The sequence below is a fragment of the Girardinichthys multiradiatus genome, chromosome 15 (assembly GCF_021462225.1).
Source record: "Girardinichthys multiradiatus isolate DD_20200921_A chromosome 15, DD_fGirMul_XY1, whole genome shotgun sequence".
Lineage (NCBI taxonomy): Eukaryota > Metazoa > Chordata > Actinopteri > Cyprinodontiformes > Goodeidae > Girardinichthys > Girardinichthys multiradiatus.
In genome coordinates, this window is record NC_061808.1 from 26,258,117 (window position 1) to 26,284,718 (window position 26,602).

Below are 26,602 nucleotides of genomic sequence, written 5' to 3' on the forward strand. Positions count from 1 at the left end.
TGTGCATCGAACCAGGAGCTGTCGGAGTGTCTTAGCTTAAATTTCAGAGGAAAGGAAGTCCGTTCCCCTTCACTCGTTCGGCCTGGGGCATGAAATTATAGAGTCTGCATCCATACCCCTCTTTGTGGCACATCACTAGGGTATATATCCTCCAGAGTGCTTTTGCTTTGTTTCCTTTGTGTTGGCATGTTGTGCTGCTTGGGGTGAGCATTGTCTGTATTAAATGCTGGTGCCTAAAAGGACGTGTTTTGTTTTGATTTTCAAATCTGACTGCTCAAATTGTCAATCCTGAACAATCTGTCATCAGGTGGCTGAAATGACTTTTTCATGAAAAGGAATATTGCCTGACGGTGGATATGGCTTTTTAGCAAACTGTTCTATTTCTTCTAGCATGGTCCACTCATTGTCAATTTAAAGGTGTGTTGAAAAAAAAAAAAAACTACTTGACCGTGACATTATATTTTCCTTGAAAAACATTTCAAAGCCACCCTGGGCCATTATAAAATTCTTACAAGATGATAACCTTAATTAAAAATACCACGGTTTCATGGTACTCACATAAAAAAATAAAACCTGATGTAGTTGCTTTCTTTTTAAACAAATAACCTGTAAGCATTAAACAGTGTTCCAGTCTTTTTTTCAGCCAGCTGACAGTCATTGCAAAGCAGGTCTACCACTGCATTACTATATGCTTTATAAAAGAAAACTGTTTACTTCTGCACTTTCTTTGGCATATTACTAAAATCATGAAGAAACAATCAGCACAGTATGGTTGCTTCAAAACCAGAACTTTGTCAAACCGGAACCGGCACATGCCTAGGTTTTCAGGTAACTGTAAATCTACTGCTTATATCTTTTAAATAAATTGTTTCCATAATTCAATACACATATTTTCTTCTTGTAGACTTCAATAATTAAATAATGCAAGAATACAAGATTTATTTCCCACAAGTAATTTTTCATTTATTTGGTCATTCAAAAAAAGGCTTTTTTATATATTTAGTCTCTACTTTTTTCAGCTATAACATTTTAAAACCTTTCATCCTCTACAACACAGTTGCTAATTTCATAGAATAAATTCCTTGTCTCTTTCTGTGGGTTTTTGCGGCAACGTTGAAGCTGAATACACACCTTTATTGTATGGCGTCTCGATGTTTGGCACATTGCTTCTCTGGTCGATGTTAAGATGGCTGCCAAACATGGCGCAGTGGATTCTTTGTTTACCAGCAAGATGCTCTGTTATGCTCTCATCGAACAGATTGGACACAGCAGCCCCTCTCTTTGGCTACGGTATTCACCTCCATTATGACAGAACTCCAGAACAAATCCACTTCACATTTAGTTGTCAGCGCGCTGTCATGGAGAGGAGATACCTTTACACAGTAAGTGAATAATCTCTGAAAGAAAAAGAGTTGTGCGCTTTTGTGCCCTCCTTAATGCTCTTGGCCACATTCGGACCACACTCTGCTCAAACATTTGGATGGTGGAGGAGTAAGAAGAAAAACTATTTTGTCTTCTACTTTTTAAAATTTTAGAAAAGCTTAAAATAATCTGTCAAATGCAATGATACAAGGCGTTGTGATGGATGAGTTTGTTTTACTCTGGTTCTCAGTCTTTCATCCCTTCCAGCGATGCCATTCTTTCAATGTCTTTTCTCTGGGAAAAGCTATTATTTCCCTTCCACATTTTACCAAACCAAATTCACTGCATCAGTCCTTGCCTGGCTGAAAGGCAAGAAAAACCTATTCGGTTAGAGTTAAATTTCATTTCCCTGCTTACACATACAGTTTTCTTTTATTAGTTCTTGTTCATAGTGTGGAATACCAGTGTGATACTATTTTGCTCTTGCAGCCCAATATGGCGAGGCATGGCAGTGACTGCGTAATTGAAATTTCTATATGATTAAATTTGTGTCCATGCATCTCCCAGGAGAAAGCCAGCTGATTGTTGAGGTTTCGCTTTCTGGTTGCATTTAAATTAAACCGTAATTGCAGCCCGTTGCTGGACCACCAGATGTCTGAGAATATTGTGGGTTTATCCGTTTAGTGGAAAAAAGAAATGGCTATACCCACCAGGACAAAACATGCAAACTAACACGGCCACGGTTTTTTTGTTTATTATTTTGTAGCTGCTAGAAGTATAACTGTAAAGAAATTTGCCACCTAATTAACCATGAATATTGAAAGGTGAAATGTAATTAAACTGTACAAGTTAAGCACTAGAAAACAGGGTAAGGCTGTCCCAGATTTGTCCAGAAATCTTAACGCAGATAGTTGCTTTGATTGATCTGTGCTGTAAAGTTGTTTCCTTGTGTAGAATCTGGGTTGGCTCTGGGTCAATTTGCTGAGTTGACAATTTATACCCTATTGTCATACTCACGTTTTACCCGTGCACCCCTGCTTCTTTCCATTTTGTATTTGTAAACAAATCATTTTGTAGCCATATTGTCCCACTTTACTTCGGTAGATATTTTAGCACTGTTTTATGAAATCTGAAGCTTGAAGATCATAAAATCTCTAATTTAATCTACAAATGGTTTTATTATCTAAAAAAAAAAACATCTTGTTTTTATTGATATCTGTTTTGATCCTTATTTTTACTTAGTATATTAAAGAAGCCCCATAACCAACTTTTTTACATTGAACTATGAACAAACCTAAATGATTTAAGTCACTGGTTTTCTAAGCAGGTATACTACAAATCCAAGACTGGAACTAATTGGTGCACGGTCAGCTTGAAACAGGTATAACATGACCAAAACTGCAAAATTATAAAATGGAACAGTGGCAAAATGACCAGCAACCAAGTGGATCATATGGACAAACTCATCTCTCACGCTTTCTGGTTCCCTTTTTTTTGCATATTTAAGTTTAGGAAAAGTGAAAAGTTTTTCATTAAAAGCTGAAGCTATTTTTGAATGGGACAGGGATGCTATACATTCACGTTTAGCTATGAATCCACTCACCATCAACACAACAGGTGCAAAGTGCTGAAGCTTATGCTGAATGTCCATGGTTGTAGTTTTCTTTGGGAAGCTCAATGTCCTGCTCCATGTTTTTCTAGGATTTAACTGGTTCAATAAATCAGGCAAGTGATGGCTGGCTTAGACAAAGAGCAAAGACAAACACAATGCCATGAGCAAATGCTTTCTGTTTATTTGGATGTGGATAACTGAAGGCAATCAAAGCCTGAAGTCCTGGATCACAACACAGCTCCTCCTATACATACTTGCAGCAGATGGTAGCCGGTGGCATAAAAGCTCTATGAACAACAATGCGGACTGCTACAGCAGGGCCATACATCAGCGGATAGTGACAGATGTCAGTGTTTGCCTTGTCCGAAAGGAAAACCGGCATGCCAACCAGAATTACGCTGCTGCCTCTGCTTCCTGGTCACAGAAGGAAGAGGGTATATTCCACTCTGATTTGTCTCAATATTATCATGCTCTCTTTGATGTACAAATCTGACATGTGCACATCAAGTGTAGGTTTCAGAAGAAAGGACATATTTCTAGCTTTACTGTGTTTGTTAGCTTTGGGATGAATTTTAGAATGTGAATAGTGAAAGGAATCCACCATGCAAAACTTGAAATAATAGTTTGAGAGAGAACAACATCAATTGCAGAAAAATGGCTCAAAATTAAAGCTTATTGCTGTTCCTTGCAAAAGTATTCTCATCCCTTCAACGTTTTTTGCATTTTGTCATGAAGAGCCACGTACTTGAATGTATTTTAATAGGATTTTATGTGATACATCATCACAAAGTAGTGACTGTTATGAAAAGAAAAATTATATATTGTTCATTCTTTTTTTAACATATACAAATATGACAAGCTGGTCCTATGAAATAACAAAATTTAACATGGCCTACATCCAAAACAATTTGTACTCCCAACATGGTGCTGGCAGCATCATGCTGTGGGGGTTCCTTTACCGGTATGGCCAGAGTTGATGGGAAGAGGGATGTAGCTAAATACATTTACCTAAATACAGATTTTCCTTGCAGCAGGATAATGGTCCTAAACATACAGCCAGAGCTACAATAGAATGGTTCAGATCAAAGCATATTCATGTATTATTGGCCATCAGAAGTCAAGACCTAAATCCAATTAAGAAAGTTCAGCGACACTTGGAAATTGCTATCAAGATGACTGAGCTTGACTGAGCTTGAGCTATTTTGCAAAGAAGAGTAGACAAAAAATTGCAGTCTGTAATTGTGTAAAGCTGCTAGACATACCTGAAAAACCTACAGGTGTAACTGCAGCTGATTCTGTAATCCTACGTGATTTCAAATGTAGTGACTCACAAGGCTCAATCCAGAGTAGCGGTTCCCACTAAATACAGCTTATACTAATTAGTACCATGTACTTTTCAGGAAAGTATTTGTTCTTATATGTGCATTTGTTGTTTGTCTCTGTGGTTTTTTTCTTCTTACTCTCTCTCTTTCTGCAGGTGTAGAAGCAAACTTCTAGGGTGTTTTCTTGTATTCTCTTTATCCTTCTTTCTCTCTGCTAGTGTTATTTCAACTCCCCTTTGACGTCTTGCCACACCTCTCTTCCGTTCTTTTATTTTTCCCTTTCATTTTTTATATATCAAGTGGAGCATTATAGCAACCGCTGTAATGCTCCACTTGTGAAAGTAAATCTGTTGGGCAATTCTGAGTGCTACTCTGCTGGACAGGACACGTTTTAGAAAAAAAAAAGGACTTAGTACAAATGGACGCCAAAATCATGTATCATTTTCCTTCACAATGATGTGCAATTCCATCTTGGTTTATCACAAAAAATCTCAAAAAGTGATAGTTGTGTTTGTGGTTTTAACATGACAAAATGTGAAAATATTTATAGTAATTAGTACTATAACAACGCATTGCACTCCTAAACCTTGCATAAAAATATACGTTTTCTGTTTCCTGTCTGGTCCAGTTCGCTACTGGTTTCCCCTTTTCTTTGTTGTCTTTGTGAGTACACTATTGGCTCAGTTGCTTTCATATTTTTTAAAGCCTTGATTCCAGGTTTATATGAATGCATTTGTCTTTACTGAGGATGCTAACAATGAAGGATGATTTAGATTGGTTCTTGGATAATTGTCTGAATTATTGAAATTTCTTTTCTGTTTTTTTATGTATTCTATATTACAGGCAGAGATCAATTTGCCACGACTGGTAAAATAAAATTGTAAATTGCGAATTTTTTATTTTTATTATTCTTTTTAACAATTACCATATTTCTGTTAACATGCAAATTTTGATAGTAATATTGCAATTTTTTGTAAAATTACTTATGCACATTTCAGAGTTGAAAATGTATTTTGCAATCAACTGATAGGACTGATCACCCCATTACAAATGGCTCCAATGAACAATATTGTGAGCAGCAAGCCTTCACCTTTTATCTAATGGGGACAAGAGGTAAAAGACCCACGAACACGGAAGGTTTGTGTCAGAACAGTAAACACAAAGTCCAGCTGGTCAAACAAGACAACGGGCAGCACAACCACAGAACCAATGGTGCTTAGAGTATGGGAGTGATTTGAGGCGATCTATTTAAAAAGGACATACTTACACTGTACATTTTAAATATTCAGCTTCCATCTTTTCAGTTATGACATATTTATGCTGTTTTTATTTGAGATCAAACTAGTGCTTTTTTTCTTGTTTCCAGGTTTGTATGTACCACATAACATTTTAAAATCGAAAGACAATAAATTTCCATTGTGTAGCATTGAGTAAAATCTGATGGAATACATTCAACAAAGGAAAACACTTTACCAATATGTTTCTACTTGAGGATAAATGTGTTAAAGTAAAAAAAGGTTATTTTTTTCCATTTACCGATTATGGCCAGTTGGTACGTTAAGAAACAAAATGTATCTCTTCTTGATCATTTATAATAGAAGCTTAGAGCTCACTGTCTTCATTTTGCACAAGCAATTTGTTATTTGAGCACTTACATTTCAGTTTACCCACAATGAACCAGTCGATCACCTTAGTTGATATTCTTTAATGGTTTGTGTTTTTACTGAATTTAACAAAAATGTATCAAAGTACATGTTGCTGTTTTGTGTGTTTTATAGTCTGAAAAAGATGGAAGTTCTTAGTTTTGTTGCATTTACTGCTTTAAAAAAGGAAATCGGTTTAATGTTTTTCCTGTGTTTGACCTGATTATCACTAATCACAGCCTGTTCAGGCAAAATTGGCTGATTCCAATATCTAGCCTTCTCTAATCTTGAGATTTGGAATTGTTTTTGACAATGGCTCTGAGTATTTTGATTGTAATTATTATAGGAGAGAAATGAACAATAAAAATTCATTTATTCACTGTGACATTTTTGGATTGCACTATAAAAAAAAGCCATTCTTTTAACTTAACAGCTGCCTTTAGGTCTTATGCACATTTTTACAGATTCCTGTTGATAGTTCTTCCACTGGGTGGCCTATAGGCAGGGAGACAGCATATACCCCAAATTGTCCCCAGTCAGCCTGACGACAAACACAGAATGGCTTGGCCCAACTCAAATAATTATTTATGTGCTCCCCTCCTCCTCCTCTCCGGCATGGGCTTTGTCAAGTCAGAGAAAACCATCTGCTGCCCGGTGATAATGGTTGGCCAGGGAGGATGCAGACTACAAATAGGGAAAGGAAATAAAATTGAGAGAAAACGGCAGCTACTGTCCCAGAAACTACAGTACCTTCCTGTCTGCCTGCCTGCAGCAAGCCTGCCATCTTAATATAAACCTTTTCCTGATATCTCCTGGCTTCTCTGAGCTTGTGTGTGTGTCTACATGCACTCTGTGTTTCCTGTGTGGATGTGTTGCCGTATGCGTTTCACTATCTAACTTTGATCATTTTTAAATCAGTATTGTTCCTGAGCGAAGCTGATATGATGTCAGTGTGATGCCGCTGACTAAAACCCTTTTCTTTTCTTTCCCTCTTTTACATGGTACGTTAGATCACTAACAGATGGACTGCTTTTCAGAGTAATGGATCTTTCCCACCTTTTTCTCCCACTGTTTTCAGAAAATATTTGGGAGTATAAATACAAGGTTTGGGGATGGCAAGTATGCTTTAATGAAAACTTGCCTGAATATAGATAAAAGGAAAGCACACTTGGATTAGAACATGTAAAGCACAGAGGAGGCAGATGAGTAAAAACATTTATTAAAACAAAAAGCAGGCTAGAGAATGCAGCTCTTCACAGTGAAACGGTGTCCCAGTGTCTCCGGGACTGTCAAATGCAATTGTCTCTGGGCATTCTCCGAGTGAACCATTTCAGTTTTCTCTTGTCTTTAGCTGACAGGTTGAGCTGAACAAAAAGACCTGACAGTCTGTCTCCACCTAAACCCAGCGTCATGCTTTCACTCCATCACTCTGCTTTCTGCTTTGTCTTGACATGTTTCCTTTAGCTGGTTTTTCCCTCTTTTGCCCCCAGCACTTACAAAACTGTCAGATAACTTTGACTATAGATACATCAAGTAAGTGACACTCATTGAGCTTTTCTGAATCTGTTCATTAGACAGCAGATGCTGCGCTGCATCAGTCGCATGTAATATATTTAAGTGCTGAAGGCCCCTGTGATAAATCTGTCTTGAAGCTCGGAGGGAAATGTCTTCAGTAGCAGGATTGATCCAATACATGTTGCTTTGCCAAATTTTATACTACAAACCTAATGTGATAGATCACAATGTAAATCTGGAGTGTAAGAGAAACACCTGGGTTTTCCCTGTTTTTTTTGTTTTTGTTTTTTTTTTTCAAATAAGCAAAAGTCCTAAATGTGTAACCTGCTTTTGTATTCAGACTGCTTTTTCCCGATACCCCTAAATAAATCCCCCAAAAGCCCAATCTCCTTTTGAAGGTATCAAACCAGTAAATAGAGGTCACCTTTGTCTACTTGCAGTATAAACAGCTTTTCAGGAAGGCATCAGGTTTTTTGGAGAACTTCAGTAAACAAGCAGCATCGTAAAGCCAAACGCAGCAGACAGGTCAGGGAGAAAGTTGTAAAGAACTTTAAAGCAGGCATAGGTTATAAAACAAATCACAATTGCAAAACTACCAAGATATGACAATCCACCAAACCCAACACGCCAGACAAAGAAGACATTAATCACTGAAGCCGGCTCATGGTAATTCTGGAGGAGCTTCAGTGATCCACCTCACAGGTGGACAGATTTGCAAAATCAAAGGCTTTGAACATCTAACTTAGCATGGATTACTCCATCATCTGTAAATGAAGTGAACTGCAAAATTACCAAGACATGGTCTTCCACCTAAATTGACAGGCAGGACAAGGAGAGCTTGAATCAAAGAAGCAACCAAGATGCCTATAGTAACTTTGGAAGAGCTGTAGAAATGCACAGCAAAGGTGGGAGAATCTGTTCACAGGACAACTATTAGTTGTGCTCTGTGAGATGCTCTGGTGAGATGAGACCAAAATTAAACTATTTGACCTATTAACAAAATGCCATGTGTTGCAGAACAGGGATGATGGATGTAGCTAAATACGGAACAATCTTGGTATAAAATCTGTTGGAGGTCACAAAACCGGGGCGGATGTTTACATTCCAGCAGGAGAATAACGCTAAACATACAGTCATAGTTACAATGCAATAGTTAAGATCAAAATACACTATATTGCCAAAAGTGTTGGGTCACACCACCAAATCAATAAATTCTGGTGTTCCCATTACTTTACATGGCTGCAGTTGTATAAAGTCTGCTGTGGAGAAACTTGACTGGCCTGCACAGAGTCCTGACGTCAATGCGGAGGCTGCAATTATGGTCCTCTCATCCAGCCATGAAAACACTCCTAAACCTTGTCTAAGATGTTAACAGAATAGTTACAGTTGCTATTCCTGGCAGCGGTGGGTCTATCAACAAATTGGACCTTATAGATTAAGAAAAGGATGTCACCAAAAAGGTAAACAGACAAATACTTTTGGCAGTCTAGTGTATATTCATGTGCATTGGAAGTTAAAGTTCAGACTCAAATTAAATTGAGAATATATATAAACCTGAAAGTTCACTGATGCTTCGTAGACATACTAACAGAGCTTGAGCTATTTTGTTTAAAAAAAATTGGCAAACATTTCAGTTTCTACAGTAGATGTGCAAACCCTGGTCCTCAAGGGACAATGCCCTGCATGTTTTAGAGGTTTCTCTACTTTAACCCACCAGATTCAGATTACTGCAGTTCAGCAAAATCCTGTTAATCGGCCATCAATTGCAATCCTGTGTGCTGAAGCAGGAAAACCTTTACAACATGCATGTCAGTGTACCTGGAGGACCAGGGTTGAAAAACACAGGTAGAGACATATACCTGGAGACTTGACGTGGTAATGGAAGCAATGGGTGGTTGTACAACAGATTGATTTAGAGGGGATAAAAACATACTCCAAACTTCTTAGATTTGTGTATTTAAAACAAAACAAAACAAAAAAACATAATATCAACACCTACTACTTGTTGGACTATCATATAAAATCCATGTAAACTGCATTAAAGTTTGTGACAAAATGTGAAAAAGTTAAGGGGTATGAAGGCACTGTATGAGGCTGCATAGTAATTTGCTATAAAACGAATTGTTTGAGCTGCATTTCTGCCACATTGCAGTCAGTCTTATGGGAGCTTTGTCGACACGGCTCTTGGAATGCTCGATGGTGTGCTTGATGAAGTGGACGCAGGGTCGAGGGGGGGAATAATGGAACTGAGGGATGGAGGGATCAGGCCTGGGGACGCAGGAGGAGACTTGTGACCAGGTCTTTTCTATTAACTTAGGAGGCTGGCTGGGGCGAGACGGGGAATAAGGCTTGACTCTGCCCTCTGCCTGTTCAGTTGTTAGACCAAGCGTCCCAACTTCTGATAGGGAGAGACGAATATTGCTCAGAGGTCTGCTGGCAGTTGACCCTGTGTTTTCATCAACCTGCGCTGGCCTGATAACATTTCTTACTCCCCACATGGAGAAAAAATATTAGAAAAGAAAGGCTTAGAGAACTTTAGCTGTTTCTTGCAATAAAGCTTTTCAATTTCCTTTTCTCTCACCTCTGTGAAAAAAGTAATTATTTATTGTAGTATTTAACTTTAACTTATATGTAGTCCACACCAGAAAGGTAACATTTATTAACATAAAAATTAAATATTGCTGTATGTGGAGACTCTTGAGGCAGTGAGCAGAACTTTTTGTGCTTGTCCTCATTGTACATAGACTGTAATCATCACTCACTCACTGCTAATTATACACCACACTCTGTCATCACTGCTCACTTCTAGACCTTGAAGAACTGTTCACATGGGTGCAATTTGCAAATTGTATCCAATTTTTAGGAAAATATTGTATTTAAAATATGTTGATCAAAATAATTTTGAGGCCGCTGAATAAAAAGCAGCTCAAAGGCACTGGATGATTTGTTTTTTTCTTTTTCCGATGTCTCTTCTCTCTGTTGGTGCTCTGCACTAATCAGCAGTGTTGTTTGTGGCTCTCTCTGCTGCAGGTCTCTGGACAGTCTCCTGGAGACAGCCAGACCCCAGGACTACTGCTCGCTCAAGGAGTCAGGTGGGGACAGACACCCATCAACCAGCTCACGCCCTGGGATACAGACGAGCCCCCTGCCAAGCAACACAGAGACGGCGAGCCCACAGGTAATGAGTCACACACACGGTATTTCCATACACACACTCGCAAACACAGACACAGACTTTTTAGTTGGATCTGACATGAGTTTATGCAGATATAAATAGTCAGTATACATGTGTGCAGCAGATGTATGCCTGTATGTGTGTGGTTTTCTCGCTCATGTGCTACACACTCTGTCAGCCCTGGTTGGCTACGCTCACACCTAATGCTAATGAGGCATCCTGCCCTACAAAAACCATAGACATGCTTCACAAGAATGCATCTTTTACAAATACATTAATACATAAAATATACACCCATAAATATCATTACATGAAGTAACATCACCAGACAAGTAGTGCCATTAAAAGTTATCCATACCCCTTGAACTTCTTTACATTTTGTCATGGTCCAAATAAATAAACCACAGTGTACTTTATTGGGATGTGAGGTGACAGGAATTTTATTGATGGTTTTACAAATTTGTTTTTACAAATATAAAGCTATAAAAAGTGGCTTGCATTTGAGCTCAGTATCTACTGAGTCAATATTTTTGTAAAACCTTCAAAACACATAAATTAAGCTTTGATCTAACCCATTGTATTGTAGCTTTGTGTGATAAGGATCAATGTCCTATGGAAGGTGAAGTTCTGCGAACATCTTTTTCCCTGAACAGGCGAATGTCCCATAACAAACCCCTGAGGCCTTCACAGAACAGCTAAATGTATACTGAGATGAAATCACACAAATGTACCTTATGTCCTAAGTGGGTGACTTCAAAGGGCAATACAGGTCCTTCTCAAAATATTAGCATATTGTGATAAAGTTCATTATTTTCCATAATGTAATGATGAAAATTTAACATTCATTTATTTTAGATTCATTGCACACTAACTGAAATATTTCAGGTCTTTTATTGTCTTAATACGGATGATTTTGGCATACAGCTCATGAAAACCCAAAATTCCTATCTCACAAAATTAGCATATCATTAAAAGGGTCTCTAAACGAGCTATGAACCTAATCATCTGAATCAACGAGTTAACTCTAAACACCTGCAAAAGATTCCTGAGGCCTTTAAAACTCCCAGCCTGGTTCATCACTCAAAACCCCAATCATGGGGAAGACTGCCGACCTGACTGCTGTCCAGAAGGCCACTATTGACACCCTCAAGCAAGAGGGTAAGACACAGAAAGAAATTTCTGAACGAATAGGCTGTTCCCAGAGTGCTGTATCAAGGCACCTCAGTGGGAAGTCTGTGGGAAGGAAAAAGTGTGGCAGAAAACGCTGCACAACGAGAAGAGGTGACCGGACCCTGAGGAAGATTGTGGAGAAGGGCCGATTCCAGACCTTGGGGGACCTGCGGAAGCAGTGGACTGAGTCTGGAGTAGAAACATCCAGAGCCACCATGCACAGGCGTGTGCAGGAAATGGGCTACAGGTGCCGCATTCCCCAGGTCAAGCCACTTTTGAACCAGAAACAGCGGCAGAAGCGCCTGACCTGGGCTATAGAGAAGCAGCACTGGACTGTTGCTCAGTGGTCCAAAGTACTTTTTTCGGATGAAAGCAAATTCTGCATGTCATTCGGAAATCAAGGTGCCAGAGTCTGGAGGAAGACTGGGGAGAAGGAAATGCCAAAATACCAGAAGTCCAGTGTCAAGTACCCACAGTCAGTGATGGTCTGGGGTGCCGTGTCAGCTGCTGGTGTTGGTCCACTGTGTTTTATCAAGGGCAGGGTCCATGCAGCTAGCTATCAGGAGATTTTGGAGCACTTAATGCTTCCATCTGCTGAAAAGCTTTATGGAGATGAAGATTTCATTTTTCAACATGACCTGGCACCTGCTCACAGTGCCAAAACCACTGGTAAATGGTTTACTGACCATGGTATCACTGTGCTCAATTGGCCTGCCAACTCTCCTGACCTGAACCCCATAGAGAATCTGTGGGATATTGTGAAGAGAACGTTGAGAGACTCAAGACCCAACACTCTGGATGAGCTAAAGGCCGCTATCGAAGCATCCTGGGCCTCCATAAGACCTCAGCAGTGCCACAGGCTGATTGCCTCCATGCCACGCCGCATTGAAGCAGTCATTTCTGCCAAAGGATTCCCGACCAAGTATTGAGTGCATAACTGTACATGATTATTTGAAGGTTGACGTTTTTTGTATTAAAAACACTTTTCTTTTATTGGTCGGATTAAATATGCTAATTTTGTGAGATAGGAATTTTGGGTTTTCATGAGCTGTATGCCAAAATCATCCATATTAAGACAATAAAAGACCTGAAATATTTCAGTTAGTGTGCAATGAATCTAAAATATATGAATGTTAAATTTTCATCATGACATTATGGAAAATAATGAACTTTATCACAATATGCTAATATTTTGAGAAGGACCTGTATGTAGAACTGGATTTTTTTAAGGAGTATAAGAGTAAAGGAGGCTAAATACAAATGCATGCCAGACTTTTAAGATTTTTATTTGAGATTAATTATTTTTTTTTTATGTATCCATTTCTTTTCATTAACAAATTATATTGTACTCTGTGTTGGGGTATCAAATGAAATGCCAATAAGATCCATTGAATATTGCAGTTTCCACAAAATACGACATGAAAAGGGTATGGATACAAAAATGTTGGTTTAGCATTTAGCTGAGGAAGTGGAAATGAAATGAGTCATTTTGTACTTTATTGTCCTTGTTAACAGGATTAAAAACCTGCTGAATAGATTTAGTTTCTGCTATATCTGTACAGCAAAAGTCCTCCAAATGTAGATGTCGACCTTATTCTTTCCATGCTTCTGTAAAACCTGTATGGCGTGATGGTGCCACTGCTGTGCAGCGTACAGACCAAACATTAACGAGTTAAGCCAGTGTTGAGGCTTTTCTTTCATTTCTTTTTTTTAACGTGTGCTGTAATGAACTCACCCAGAATGGCTGTGCCCTGGAGCTGTTCATTTCCTTCCTTTGCTCTGCTGGCCTCTGCCTCCTACTCATCACAAATGTGTCTCGTTTAAGAATAATACGTGCACCAAGCTGGTTGCTGCAGAACTTCTGGCTCTACAAATTCACACCATGGACAGCTGGTTCTCTGTGGTGGCAAACATTTTAAAACACGAAAGCCACAGTGTGTGAAACTAAAGTGCTTTCCAATTATAATTTGATCATCTTAAATGCAAATGGGTAATGGTTTAAATATTAAATAGTTTCCTAGACAAATGGAGCTTTTCTTTGAGTCGAATAAGTTCCAGGTGCGACCATGATGCCGTGACAGCAGAATTTGGCTCTGCTGTACGCCTCTCTTCCCAACACAGCAGCACCCCACCCTACGCCCAAACCACAGCTCAGAGTGAAGCCGGAGGAGAGTGAGATGTCGCCAACCCACCATGCTGTCACATATGACACTTAAAACCGAGCATAGTGTTGCATAGTGATTTGCGTGCATCCGCTATTCCAAACTGTGACTGCCGTTTGCGACGAAGCCAGCTTTTTGCCACACTTCACTGAACTGTGTTGCCAGAAAGTTCTCTGCCAACTGTGCCAGATTTAATCTACGCAAGCAAATTCAGGTTTTTTTTCTGTTATAAAAAGTTTGTAATTGACAGTTTTTTTCATGTTTTTGGTGCTAAAATATATTTTTTAATGCCAGACTAAGACATGAGAAACCCTGGAGATAATTAATAACAGTAAGGGGATTTGAATCTTTTATTGTAAGATGACAGACTGCAATTATATTGTATGTTTTATCATTGTTTTAATCAATGCGGTTTCTTCGTTATTCAACTATGTAGGCAAGGACTGTAAATGTAGGTCACTGTGGGCTTATGTAACTTTTTTTGGGTAGTATTAAAATATGTTTTCATCACAAAGTAAACCTGGAAGAGTGTACATGAATGAAATCCTGATCAAACACCGCTACAGCTTTAAAGCCATTGGACTTTACTACAAGTAGAATAAAAAACTAACCCTTTTTCCAGGAAGAAGTACAAACAATGGCAACATAAATGCACTGTTAGTGCTGATTACCTCAATGCTGAAATAGCCTCTCCTCTACAGAGCTCACTTTTATTATTTTGTTTTCTCTCTGTGTGATACCGTAAATAATGCACGCTTCTTTTTCTCCAGCTTTTTGCATGCTGTGATTTACCCTTTAGCCCCATAGCAGAGTGCTAGGCTATTTTTGGAGCTTGAACCCTGGCAGAAGGAGTCGGAGATGGAGTAGGAGTCTGTGAGTTTGTGAGGGAGGAAGTATTCAGGTCCAATATGGCTAGCACACCCTCAGCATCTATCGCCTCAGGGAAGAGAAATGATTGGATCGAAGTGTGTAGATAAACACTGACTTGTGCATCAACGATGCCAAATGCTGCATGAAGCACGTTAGCCTTCACGTTCAAAAAACTATTTGTTGGTCTTATGGCAAAATCATATCTTTTAATCTTAATACCAAGTGAACATTGGTTTGAGATCAGTACTGTATTTAAGAATTTTGTTTTTGTACCTAAACGTTTCAAGTCAAAAACAAACTTGGACTGACATGGAGCAATTCACCGAGGGTGGTGGTATGGAAAGATGCCGACTTTAGTTGGAGTCTGTCTCCTTCAGGTTTCTGCATTTGTTTGATCAGGTAGCATCAGACTAAAAATCAGCTCTCTGCTTTTATGTTTAGCCTTGTTCACGATTTCATGGCATACTGAAAATATATCTATTTGTTCTTGATCATTCAGAGATGACTCGAACAGCAGTTTCACTGTGGAAACTTTTTGTTTGCCATAGACTCATTATTATACTGTTTTAGAGGTAACATCCTTTTAACGAAGGGATCAGATTTTAGATGGGTTTGTCTCAATCAGGAGCTTTGTTACCCAATACTGATCCAAGTCATTTAAGTAAAGGCATTTGCTAAAAGAGATCAAATCTGATTAAAATCAATGCCATGTATTTGTTTCAAAACACAGTTAACTTTAGAGTGCATTAAATTAACATGGTATATATAAGTATCACATTCTATACAATTAGTATTGTGATTGTGAAACATTTATGTCACCAATGACATTCAAAATGCTGCAGTATTCACTTTTCTTTACAGTGACACATATTTTATCCCGAATGGAGTTTCTACAGGACAGTAGTAACTCGACACAGAAAGCTGCAGCCCAATTTAGCATGTGTCTGCTAATGATATTTACATGTGGATTAGTTTGCTGAGATTCTACCTTAAAGCTAGTGTGTTTTTTATAGTAGAATAGAAATATCCTTTATTGCCCCACATTGGAGAAATTCAGGTGTACCAGCAGCAAAGTAAAATGCAAATGGAAGCTTGCAGATACACACAAGGATAAAAAGTTTTAAAAACAAAAAATAAGAATAGGAATGTACAATAAGGAAAAGATTTTCAGCATTAGGAAAAAACATATTGTACAATAATGAAAAGTAGCAAACTCAGATTAATGGAAAAATGCCACTGAGTAGAGTGATTTTGAAAATGCATAAATCTGTGTGAATAATTGTAAATAATAAACAGGCAATTTCCAAAAAATGAAAAAATGGTTAAAAAAACACTCTTGTGGACCTAGAATGCATCAGTCCTTCACTGAAAGAACTCTCCAGTTTTGCAACAGCTTCATGCATGAATTGGGCACCCCATGCATGTTATTTTAGCTAGAGTCTTTCTGTCTCTCACTACCTGCACCGCGTCGAGGGGCTTCCTAGGACAGAGCTGGCCTTCCTAATGAGCTTATCTAACCGCTTTCTCTCAGCTGAACATAAACTGCTGCTCCAACAAACACCATAGAAGATGGTTGGTGCCACAAGAGAGTCAACAGCACATAGCACGCCCAGCACTCCAAAAAATCTACCCCTTCTTAGCAGATGGAGTCTGATCTGACCCTTCCTGTGAAGTGGAGCACATCAGTGTTGTGACTCCAGTCCAGATTCTTGTTCACGTGAACAATCTGGCACTAATAAGAGTCCACTATCTCAATGTTAATTCCCTGGATGTTCAGCGTTGTCAGTGTGGTGGGTCTGCACCTGCGGCAATCCAACACCAGCTTTTTGATCCGGAGGTGATTACGCCGGCACCAGCCACAAAGTCCTGTGTCCAATGTCTGTACTCTAAGTTGTCCTTACCTGTGATGAGGCCAAGTATGGCAGTCATTTGAGAACTTCTAACGATGGCAGCCAGGGGTGTTGCTGGAGAAGTCTGTCATGTAGAAGATAAGCCAGAATGGTGCCAGCACAGTGGTGGGGAAGGTGGCTGTGGGATAGGGTCCTCTGAGGTAGAGGGGTGTGTGATGGCTGAGAGGTGTCGGGCATCAAAGATAAGAGGGGTTGCAGCAGGGGGGAGTTTTGGCTGGGGGAGGGGTTGAGTGGCTTGTCAAACCTGTTGAAGAACTAGTTTGGAGCTTGGTTTGTGTCCTGAAAATGTTTTTAGGCTCTTTCAAATCCTGCTGATGTTGTTCTGGTGCAGCTGGTCCTCACTCATCTCCCTGTAGATGTGTTTGCCCTCCCTAATCTTTCTTCTCAGCTACCTCTGCACAGCTGTCAGCTCCTCCTTTGTCCTGTTTTAAGGCTGTTTTTTTTTCTCCTTTAATAAGAGCCTCTTTTTCCAGGGTTGATCCAAAGCACGTTATTGGAGAAACAATGTACGTTTATGACATTAATGTAGTCCTGTGGTGCAGTTGGTGATGCTGTTAATGTGCTTTCCATGAAAAGCACAGAGCCTTTCCCACACACTGGAGCTGAAACTGATCCTCAGAGTTTCTTAAGTATACTCATACCATCTCTTCACACTGCATGTCACAGCTGGTTTTCTGTGTACAATGGGTTTGTGCACAGGCTGGCAATGAACCAGGTTCAGAAACTCTCATGTGGCAGATAATATGGCCTACTAGCTCAATGTCCTTTCAGCAGAGCGTCTCTTTGGTATTTATGTAAATGCCCAGAGTTGCACCACCTATCATTTAAAAACACAGCAAGACCCCCTCCTGTCTTCTTACTGCTCTCCTTAGTTCTGTTGGCCCATAGTAAATGAAAACCAACTCTTTTATTTGATGCTGGGTAAGGGCAGCCAATTCTACCGCTTTGTTGGAAGAGGTCTCAAATTTTCAATGAAGGATAGGGTGACGGGTCTGTGCCTTCTCCTCCTGTTGTGACACCTGATGCCGGTGTGGGTCCCCTCGCATCTTCCTCTTCATCTCGCGGGAAATGTTGGGCCGCTTGTTGGGAGGTGTCAAAACGGAGCTACCAAGAGATAACAGCTGGTCCTGGGTATAGACAATGGGAGCATGGCCGCTCTTGCGGTCTCCAAACACAAGTGCCACACAAGAAAAGGAAAGGAAAACAAAGTTGTCCCTCCATAATGTGTACAACAAGGTGAAAAAAACAGGAACCCACAACACTTTCAGAGAAATTGATTTTAAAAAGGAAAACTCTGGAAAGAGTGGGAGCTGCTGAAAAAGGCTGCCTGCTTGCCGGAAGTAATTTACCACTTCCTGTTAATCATTTGTGGATTAATTTACAGAAAAAAAGGTTCTTCAGCCTCACAAACTTAGCACTCCTCTTAGAACATTATAATGCTCTTTGCAGCTTTGCCCATTAGAGACAATTTTTTGGACACAGATAAGGCCATGTGACATTGTAAAGGGTGAAAAGGCTTTGGTGGTTAAAGAAAATCAACATCAATTATATCACCAAAATAGTGAGTAGCTCCTATAGTACAGATTTGGACTCAGAGCAAATGCAAATATGTTCTTACAAGGCAGCTATCTGTCTTGAAGTGGGTGCTGCTCATATAAAATAACAGACAATTAAATCAATAGTATAGGGAGCTGAGCTTAGTTAGAGACTCAAACACTGTTCACCAAAAAAATCCATAATATGAACGTCAAAATGATACCTGCCATCAGATTTGGACATATATAATTTGAAATTATCCCTTAAATAATTAGCAACTTAAGCAAATGAAAAAAAAAAAAATTTCACATCTACAATTCTGTTGTTGAGTGCATTTCATTGTTTTTATGTTATATGATCTGTCAAAATGGGCCAAGGCTGAATTGACTTTTATGAAAATTCAGTCATAATTAATTGTTTGAAATAACTTTAAATTCACTTTAAATTATATATTAATGATGTTTTTTTTTTTAACATTTGCCTTACATGTTCTGACAAATGTTTTTGGTATCTGTGCAGAGGTGAGGTTACAGATGTCTTAATTTGGTAGAAACCAGCTTTAAGAAGGTCCCAGAAAGAAACTAACTCACATTGCAAGATTAAGGAATAAAAATCATAGAGATGAATATTGGTTGTCACGAACAAAATATGTTAAACATGTTGGGACTATTAGAATCCATTTATATGTATAAAAACCAATAGCTACAAAAACAATAACTTTTAATGCAAATTATTACATTTCAGTGGTTACATTTTGCCATAAAATTAAACATTTTAAGTTTTAAACAGAGCTGAATGATATGTAGAAGATACCAATTTACTGGTCAGTTACTAGATTGCTAGTTACTGATTTGTCACAAATGCTGTCTTCTGTACTGTTGAAGTATTGCTGTAGTGATACAGAATTGGCCGTGTGGTGTATATGCAAACTGTTTAGTATGATTGTTTCTGTCCTTCCTGTTGTGTCTACATATGTTATCCTGTTTGTTTATCAGGTCCAGCCTGGGCTACACCCGTAGCTGCGGTGAGCCAGCAGAGTCTCCTGACCCATTCCTATGGCCTCCCTCAACCTCCGTCCTTCAGCCACAGTGTGACTGTGCAGTCACCCATCATAGGAGTAACCCCGTCTGTTCAGACACCAGTGGCCCCACAACATCCCCTCATGACCACCCACTTCCAGCTCACACCGCAGTCGACCCAGCAGGGGCCCTCCTTGGTACTGAGCATGCCCAGTCAGCCTCCATACCCTGTGGCTCCTCCAACGGTTACACCATCCGCCCTCACTGCCCAAGCCAACCAGGTGGTTCATCCAAACCCTCACAGCATAATGGGCAATGGCCACTTAACCTCTCACTCCAGTCTCCTCCAACCCCCTACACTGCCTCTAACCAATGGACAGACAGCGCTACATACTCAGTTTACAGCTGCAGACAATCAGGACGGCCCCAATGGGTTGCAAATGCTGCGGACAGTCGGGAGTGGGAAGTACGAGTTCAGTGACCCGGGACACCCCAAAGGTAAGCCCAGACTAACTCATCTGGCGCACTCTTTACAAAACATATTTGATTTTGTACTTTGACTTTAATGTTTTTCTTTCTGTTTTTTGGGGTTAGCAGGCTGAGCTTAGAGGTGAATTTAAATCACACAACTCTGGGCTTTTTGTTGCTTGTGACCTACTCTTATATGGGGTCTGGTCGGATTGAAACACGCAGGCCTGTGCCTTCTTCATATAAACAACAGCTGATTCACATGTCAGCAGCCATGAACAAGGCTTTAAACATTCAAGCAATAGGTTGCCAAAATACAATTTGCAACCAAAGCAAATTTACCTCAAAGCTGCTCCAAGGTTGCAGAGGATATAGGTGTGACTAAAACCTGCTATGGTTCTTATAAGCTGTTCTTTGGAGAAAGTGTTTTACTGATCCCAAACTGCTATACCACAGCAAACATCTGTAATATTGTGCTCTGAAATTGGTTTTCACTGTGTCAGGTTAATCTTTTCTTTGCTCTTGGTTGCAATACACACAAGTCCTACTAAAGACAAGGCAGGAAGAGCTTTCAGTCCCTGCCCTCACATCTCTCTAGAAATCTTTTGAAGCCGTGTTGACTCGTGCTGTGTTTGTAAGGTTGCCTCACAGCTCCACCTCTTCTGAGTCTGCTAAGCCAGAATTCAATGTTTGCTTTAACTTGCCATGTATGACGCAGACTTCTAGAAACAGATGTTTGCCATTACCCAACCAATTTTCACATTTAATGAAGCTTTTCATTTAGATTTAGATTGTTTTCTTTTACCTGACTCATTTTGATCAATAAAATGGGTTCCAATGAACTTGTAGATTGCGAAAAGCAATTATTTTGAGCGGCTGCCTGTGATACATTAAAATGAGGCTGCAGGTAGAAATGAAAGTGGATAATTGGATAGGCTCATCTGCTTTGTCCAGTTGAATACGAACTTTTTAGACTCTGTAATGTTTAATAGACTGTTAGGACCCATTTACGTGTTAAAATGTATTCTCCCTGGTTTAAGACATATAGAGCCTGATTGGAATTACAGCAATTGTTGAGATTAGTATCCCAGAGTTCCTCCCTGCCTAGCATTAAATAGATTTCAGTCTGCTAGTCATGGTATTATTGTGATAAACTCAGCAAAAATAGGTGAAACCGTCAGCATCAGTTAATTAGCAGAGATAACACTTCCTCAGTAGCATCTCTAGGCTGACAGGAATCCTTTATGTTTATGCCACCCCCACTGCTCTGGCCTTCCATACCTTTTCAGCCCTAACATTTCTTTTTGAACAAAAAGTTCAAATCCGATTCTACCACCGATGTTATTTTGTCTGTTTTATATCAGTTAGTGCTGAATTCAAAATGTGGCAAGAATACCTTCGGTCCTGCTGTAGTGACATACTGTTAAAATTTGCCAGGTAAGCTGTGGAGAGTACTCGAATAGGTGAATAGTCTTTTTTTTAATTCCTGGGGTGGATATTTTCCTCATGTCTAATATACCACAATAATGGAATAGCCAAAATCTGGACAAAACCATTTCAGTAATAAATATTTCCAAACAAACATCCAAATATTCACATACAAGGCACAAAAATACCCACCATTTTGGGTCAAAGGTCTCCTGCTTAGCAATGTGGTAATTATGTGATGTGTTAGAACGGCAATGCAAACTGGTGTATATTTTAAACAGAGAAACACGTATCTGGATTTTCCTTGCACCAAAGCCAATTTCCATTTTGATGTCCTAAAATTCAGATTTTGCTCAAACCCAATTTTTATTCCCTGAGACATTTATTGCAAAACAAAGGTAAGAAATTGGTCTATGACCTTTTGAAAAAGGTCCTCATCATATCATATCAAGGAATATGTTCCTAACCTCCATACTTTTCTAAACTGTTGGTTGATGCATTTATAGACCGAAAATAGTGGTCTTTGTCTTGGTACATTTAATGAATAGGGGATAAAAAAAATATTTTTCAGTATTTGACATTTCCAATCTCCAGTCTTGATTGGTACAATTCTGTTTTTTTAATAAATAGTATTAATCTGATCCAGTGTCCATATCGGACCAGATAATGAAGCCATCCATCCACCCATCCAAAAGTCATTGTCCTGTTTTGCTGGAGGTGATGTTTTGGCTCATTTTACTCTAAACATTTAAGCAACAACCCAGAAATTTTTGTACACATGATAAAATATGGTATATTTTTAAATTGTGTGTAAACAAATGTTTCATATATAGATGGATCTGTTAGTTTTGCCAGATTACTTCAATGCTTCAACCCAGAAGTGGCACTTTTTACTTAAGCCCACTGCCTGCTCAACATCACCTTGTTTAAAGATTATTAAACGTTCACAGAGAAAATACAAGATAGCTGATTATGTGTTTTGTGCAAATATTTGTAGTGAGGACAGTTGTCTGATTCTGAGAGTAACATTACCCAAGAAGAATACACAAAAAGCTTCAGAAGACAGAAATAAATTCTCAATTACAAATAAAATCTTTTTTATTATTTTGAAGTTTTATTTCTAGCTGTGATGGGATATGTAGGACTGGGTAATATTGGGAACATTTTAGATTTGGAGAGGAGCAAAAAAATATTTGCTATCCAGAAAACCCCCGCAGGGACTGCCAAAGTTAGTTTATCAAACCGTGGACCAGAGCATCTTCAATTTTAAAGCATAACAAGGATTTTATTGATTGGCCCTAATTTCTGAATCTGTTTGTCCATGTTGACATAAACATGTTCATCCAAAGATTAATTCAAAATTCTAAATGAACAAATAAAACGATGTTAAAACTGCTGTTAACAAGTTCCCCAAATTTTTTTTTTAACTCTCTGTAAGGCAAATGGGAATATGCAGCTATAGAGTGGCCCTTAGTGTGTTAAACTGGTGCAAAGGGCTCTTGACCAGTATCGGTATATCACTGATCGGAAATGAGAACTTGTTTTATGGACAGTGATATATCTGGTATTTAAATATGTTCTTTGGAACATCTTCTTGAAATACATGAGCCGCAACATAAATATAGCACTGCATTTCTAAATAAATACATAAAAAGAAATAAACAGGGCTTTGAGCGTGGTGACAAAGTGCTGGTAACTGATTTGGGTAGTGGGTTTTTGACGGTAACGGCCTCCATCTCAGAGGATTGGGCTGAGCTATTTGTCCTTAACGCTGTCTCGCAACACATCATGTGTGTCCATGAGCGTGTGTGCACTTACTCGCATGCCTAACTTCCTGGGTGTGACTTAGTGAATGTTTTGTCAGATGTCAGCCTTATAGCCTTAAAGCCAAACACCATGGTGACAGAAATCACAGTCCACATTTGATTTGCCTTTGCCTTCAAAAGGGAGCAATTTGTCTTTGCTCTGCATCAGTGGGCACGTCAAAAAGTTCCCACTCCACTCTTTGTGTCCGTCTGAGTGTCTGCCTAGTTCTGTCTGTTTATGGCATTTAGTGTATTTGTAGATGTGTGTGTTGATTCACACAGAGCTGCTGGAAGGCAGCTTTAACTCCATCACCTACTGAGACATGCCAGTCACATGGCTGTCATCTGCCTACCTGGTTTCTCCATCCACAGCAGGACTTTTTATAATACCTGCCTGTCATGGCGCACAAATCAAACTCCTTCTCACCGGTTGTTAATATCCTCCCTGCTGCTCACATCTTGCTTTTTTTCAGTCGTCTTTGTTATCCTCCAATGCAGATTTTTATCGAAACAAAAACACAAATCTCGCCAAGCTTCTCCACTTAACAATCTGTCTGCCTCTGTGGCCCGAGCACCAGCTGTTCATTCTGATCTCACATTTACTGAAATTTGGAAATCCAAAATGACTGACACTGTTGTTTAAGAGGACAGTTGGAAGAGAAAAGAGGGCAGCACACAGTAGGAGGTAAGATTAGAAGAGATGGAGACAGAGAGAGGCTGGTGTCCTGATGGGGAAAGCGAGAGGAAGATGCTGAGAGTGTGTGCTTATTGGCCGAGCCATTAAAATCAATGTTTGTGCTGATGAATATCAGTCCAAGTAGGCTGGTTCCCAGCTCAGCAGGGATGAGCACGTTCACTGCGAATGTTGACTGAGTACCATTTAAAAGCCGCTCGCAACCAAAAGAAACAGTCAGGTCAAATCAAAGTGGTCATTCCTACAGATCTGTGTCTCCTATCCCCGTTACCCACGCCAGCCGCTAAAATTATTTTTTTGATATCCTGCTACTAGCTCAACATGTATGTACTGAGAACTGAGACTGTTGTTGGTAGCTGTGTTGTGGTTGGGCCTCACGCTGTCACAGTGTGAGCTTTCGATTTTTTTAGTTTCCCCTCTCTTGTAACTGCCTAAAAGCAAGAAGATGTATGAGTCGGTGGATTTGGCTGTTCTTGAAGTTTGGGGTCATAGGCTGATCTGACGGACCACCTGCTGCACTACTGAGCACATGCGGCAACTCCATGCCTCTTCTGTCATGTCAGACATCTTTTTAACGCTTCTTTACCTCTCTGCGCCCTTTACTTCTAAAGCTTTTTTTTTCTGTTTTATTTATCTGTGTTACACACAAACATCACACATGCATTTACAATCGCTTGTCAAAACTCAGAGTACACCCCTCCATACACACACATACACACACCCTTATGGACTGCAACACAATCTAGTCCAGCAGCCTCGTACAACAAGCAGCAGCACCCACCCTCCTCTCCGCCCAGGAAGTTCATCTTCCAGTCAACTCACATCAACCTTGATCTGGGGACCAAGCCGCTCTGGACCTGCTAGTGAATGCAATTAAGATGTCTTGCTGAGTTAAGATCAGAGTTTTACTTTGCTACGGCGAGGTTGGCTCATCCTTGCATCCCCAGCGTGGAGCACACCCCTGCTCTGCTGCGACTGTTCCATCCCTCTTATCTTCCTCATTCATACTTTGGCCCCTGCAAGATTTTTAATTACACATCTGTGTTTGTTTACTCACGGGTTGAACACATTGCCGCAGCTGCAGTACTGTTCACGTGCGTATTGGTTTTCATTACTTGTGCAATCTTTCTACAAAGGGGGATGCCTTTATAGATGATCAAATTAGTTACGCAGCATTTCTTTAGTGTGCAAAACTATTCACAAGTGTTTTTCACATTTGAGTATTTTCCAAGCACAAATTATAGTTTGTGCTTATTATTATTAATTACAGTATAATTTCAGTTCAACTGACTCCCCAGAGAGTCAGTTAGTTGAACTGTTTGTTGAAAATATAATAAAACACTGATTAGTAATGGAGATGCCACAAGCCATGTAGGGAACACAGCACACATGTAGATGAAGGTACTGGAGTCAATAAAGACCAGAATCGAACTTTGAGTTCTACATGCAAATCACTATGTGGCAGAAAACTAATACTGTACATCACCTTAAATACATCCGATCCCTATGGAGATCCATGGTCTCACACTCTAGAAATGGTTTTCTTCTGCAGAGAGGAAATGGTAAAGGTTCCCAAACAGAGACTGGGATAGAGTATCTTCCAGCATGACAATAACATACAGCCAGTTATACCAGTAAAGTTTAGCTTAAAACATTTTTATTTGCTGCAATGACCTAGTCCAAGTCCAGAGCTTAATCCAATTGAGAATCTGTGGTTAAACTTGAACTGTTGTTCACAGACTCTCCATCCAAACTGGCTGAGCTTCAGCTGCTTTTCAAAGGAGAATAGCAAAGGTTTGCATCTCTAGATGGGCAAAACTGAAAAAATATGACCTAAAAAACGTGCAGCTGTAATTGCAACAAAAGGTGCTCCTACAAAGTATTGACCCTGGAGGATAAATATAGTTAGATGCCATGGTTTTCAGATTTTTATTTATAAACAAAAAACAACAAAAAAATTATTTTCCTGCCACTGCAGAGATTTGCTCTACTTGGATAATGTAGATTATGTAGATTGTTGTTTTAAATAATTTAAATAAATGCATCAAAATTTAGAGATGTAACTTGACAAAATTTGGGTTATGAGGACGTTTGCAATGTTCTGTATGTAGTAGACACAAAGAGGTTTTTCTTGTGTAACTTGGTTTCTAAATGAAAGGAAGGTATTCAGACAGATGTTTTTAGATGCTCTAGTTCTTTGCTTAAGTTATAACAACTGAAGTGTAAATATTTAGTTTAATGTAACCACTAGAATGTACTGCTAGTGTGACAGGCAAGTTATTAAAAACAACCACAGTTTGTGATAGCCACACAGAGACCATTAATCATAGCAAGCACATTAATTAAACATACCCCTTTTCTTTGTCTGCCCCCTTCTCTCTGTCTCCGTCTCTCCTCTGCTGGAGCACGCAGCCTCTTGACCACATCTTTACTGTCAATTATTTTTTTTAAAGTGAAACTTTCCCTGAGACAAATGGAAATAAAATATGTTGTGAGACTTGCAGTAGTAGCTTTTAAAAAAAAAACATCCATCATGCTGACTCAGATCAGCATGCATAGAATAAGCAGTGGCAAATTAATTAGGATCGCTGTGGTGTTGTGCTGGGCGATTATCTTATAGCTTTCCACATCAGGATTAGCTAAAGCAGAACTGGGGTTAAAACAGGCTTAACATGGGATAGGAAATGCACTGATGTGAAAATGTTTTTTCTCTTCTTCCCTTTCCCTGTCATGACATTCTTTAATTTGAGTTAGCTCTAGTGGAAACGAATTCACAATCTTCTGGGAGCGTTGGAAATTATTAATGAGGTTGAAATTTATTCCAATCAGTCTGGACTCTGTATGTGCAGGTAATTCTCTTAAATTAATATGTGCAATACTGTGGCGATATGTAGCCTTCGCACACAGGTCC

At 39.4% G+C, this 26,602-nt stretch overlaps 1 protein-coding gene across 6 annotated transcripts in view; it reads left to right on the top strand.

Annotated features, from left to right (window-relative positions):
• Positions 1-26,602, top strand: part of LOC124881931 (kelch-like protein 29) — a 374,918-nt gene that overhangs the window by 183,801 nt on the left and 164,515 nt on the right. For 5 of the 6 annotated variants that reach the window (XM_047387899.1, XM_047387896.1, XM_047387897.1 and 2 more), the window contains 2 exons: positions 10,485-10,632; positions 19,273-19,794. In XM_047387899.1, the coding sequence (XP_047243855.1) occupies positions 10,485-10,632; positions 19,273-19,794 (670 nt within the window). Of the gene's footprint in view, positions 1-1,343; positions 1,383-10,484; positions 10,633-19,272; positions 19,795-26,602 lie in introns of those variants that run through there. The other variant, XM_047387900.1, reaches the window with a different exon arrangement.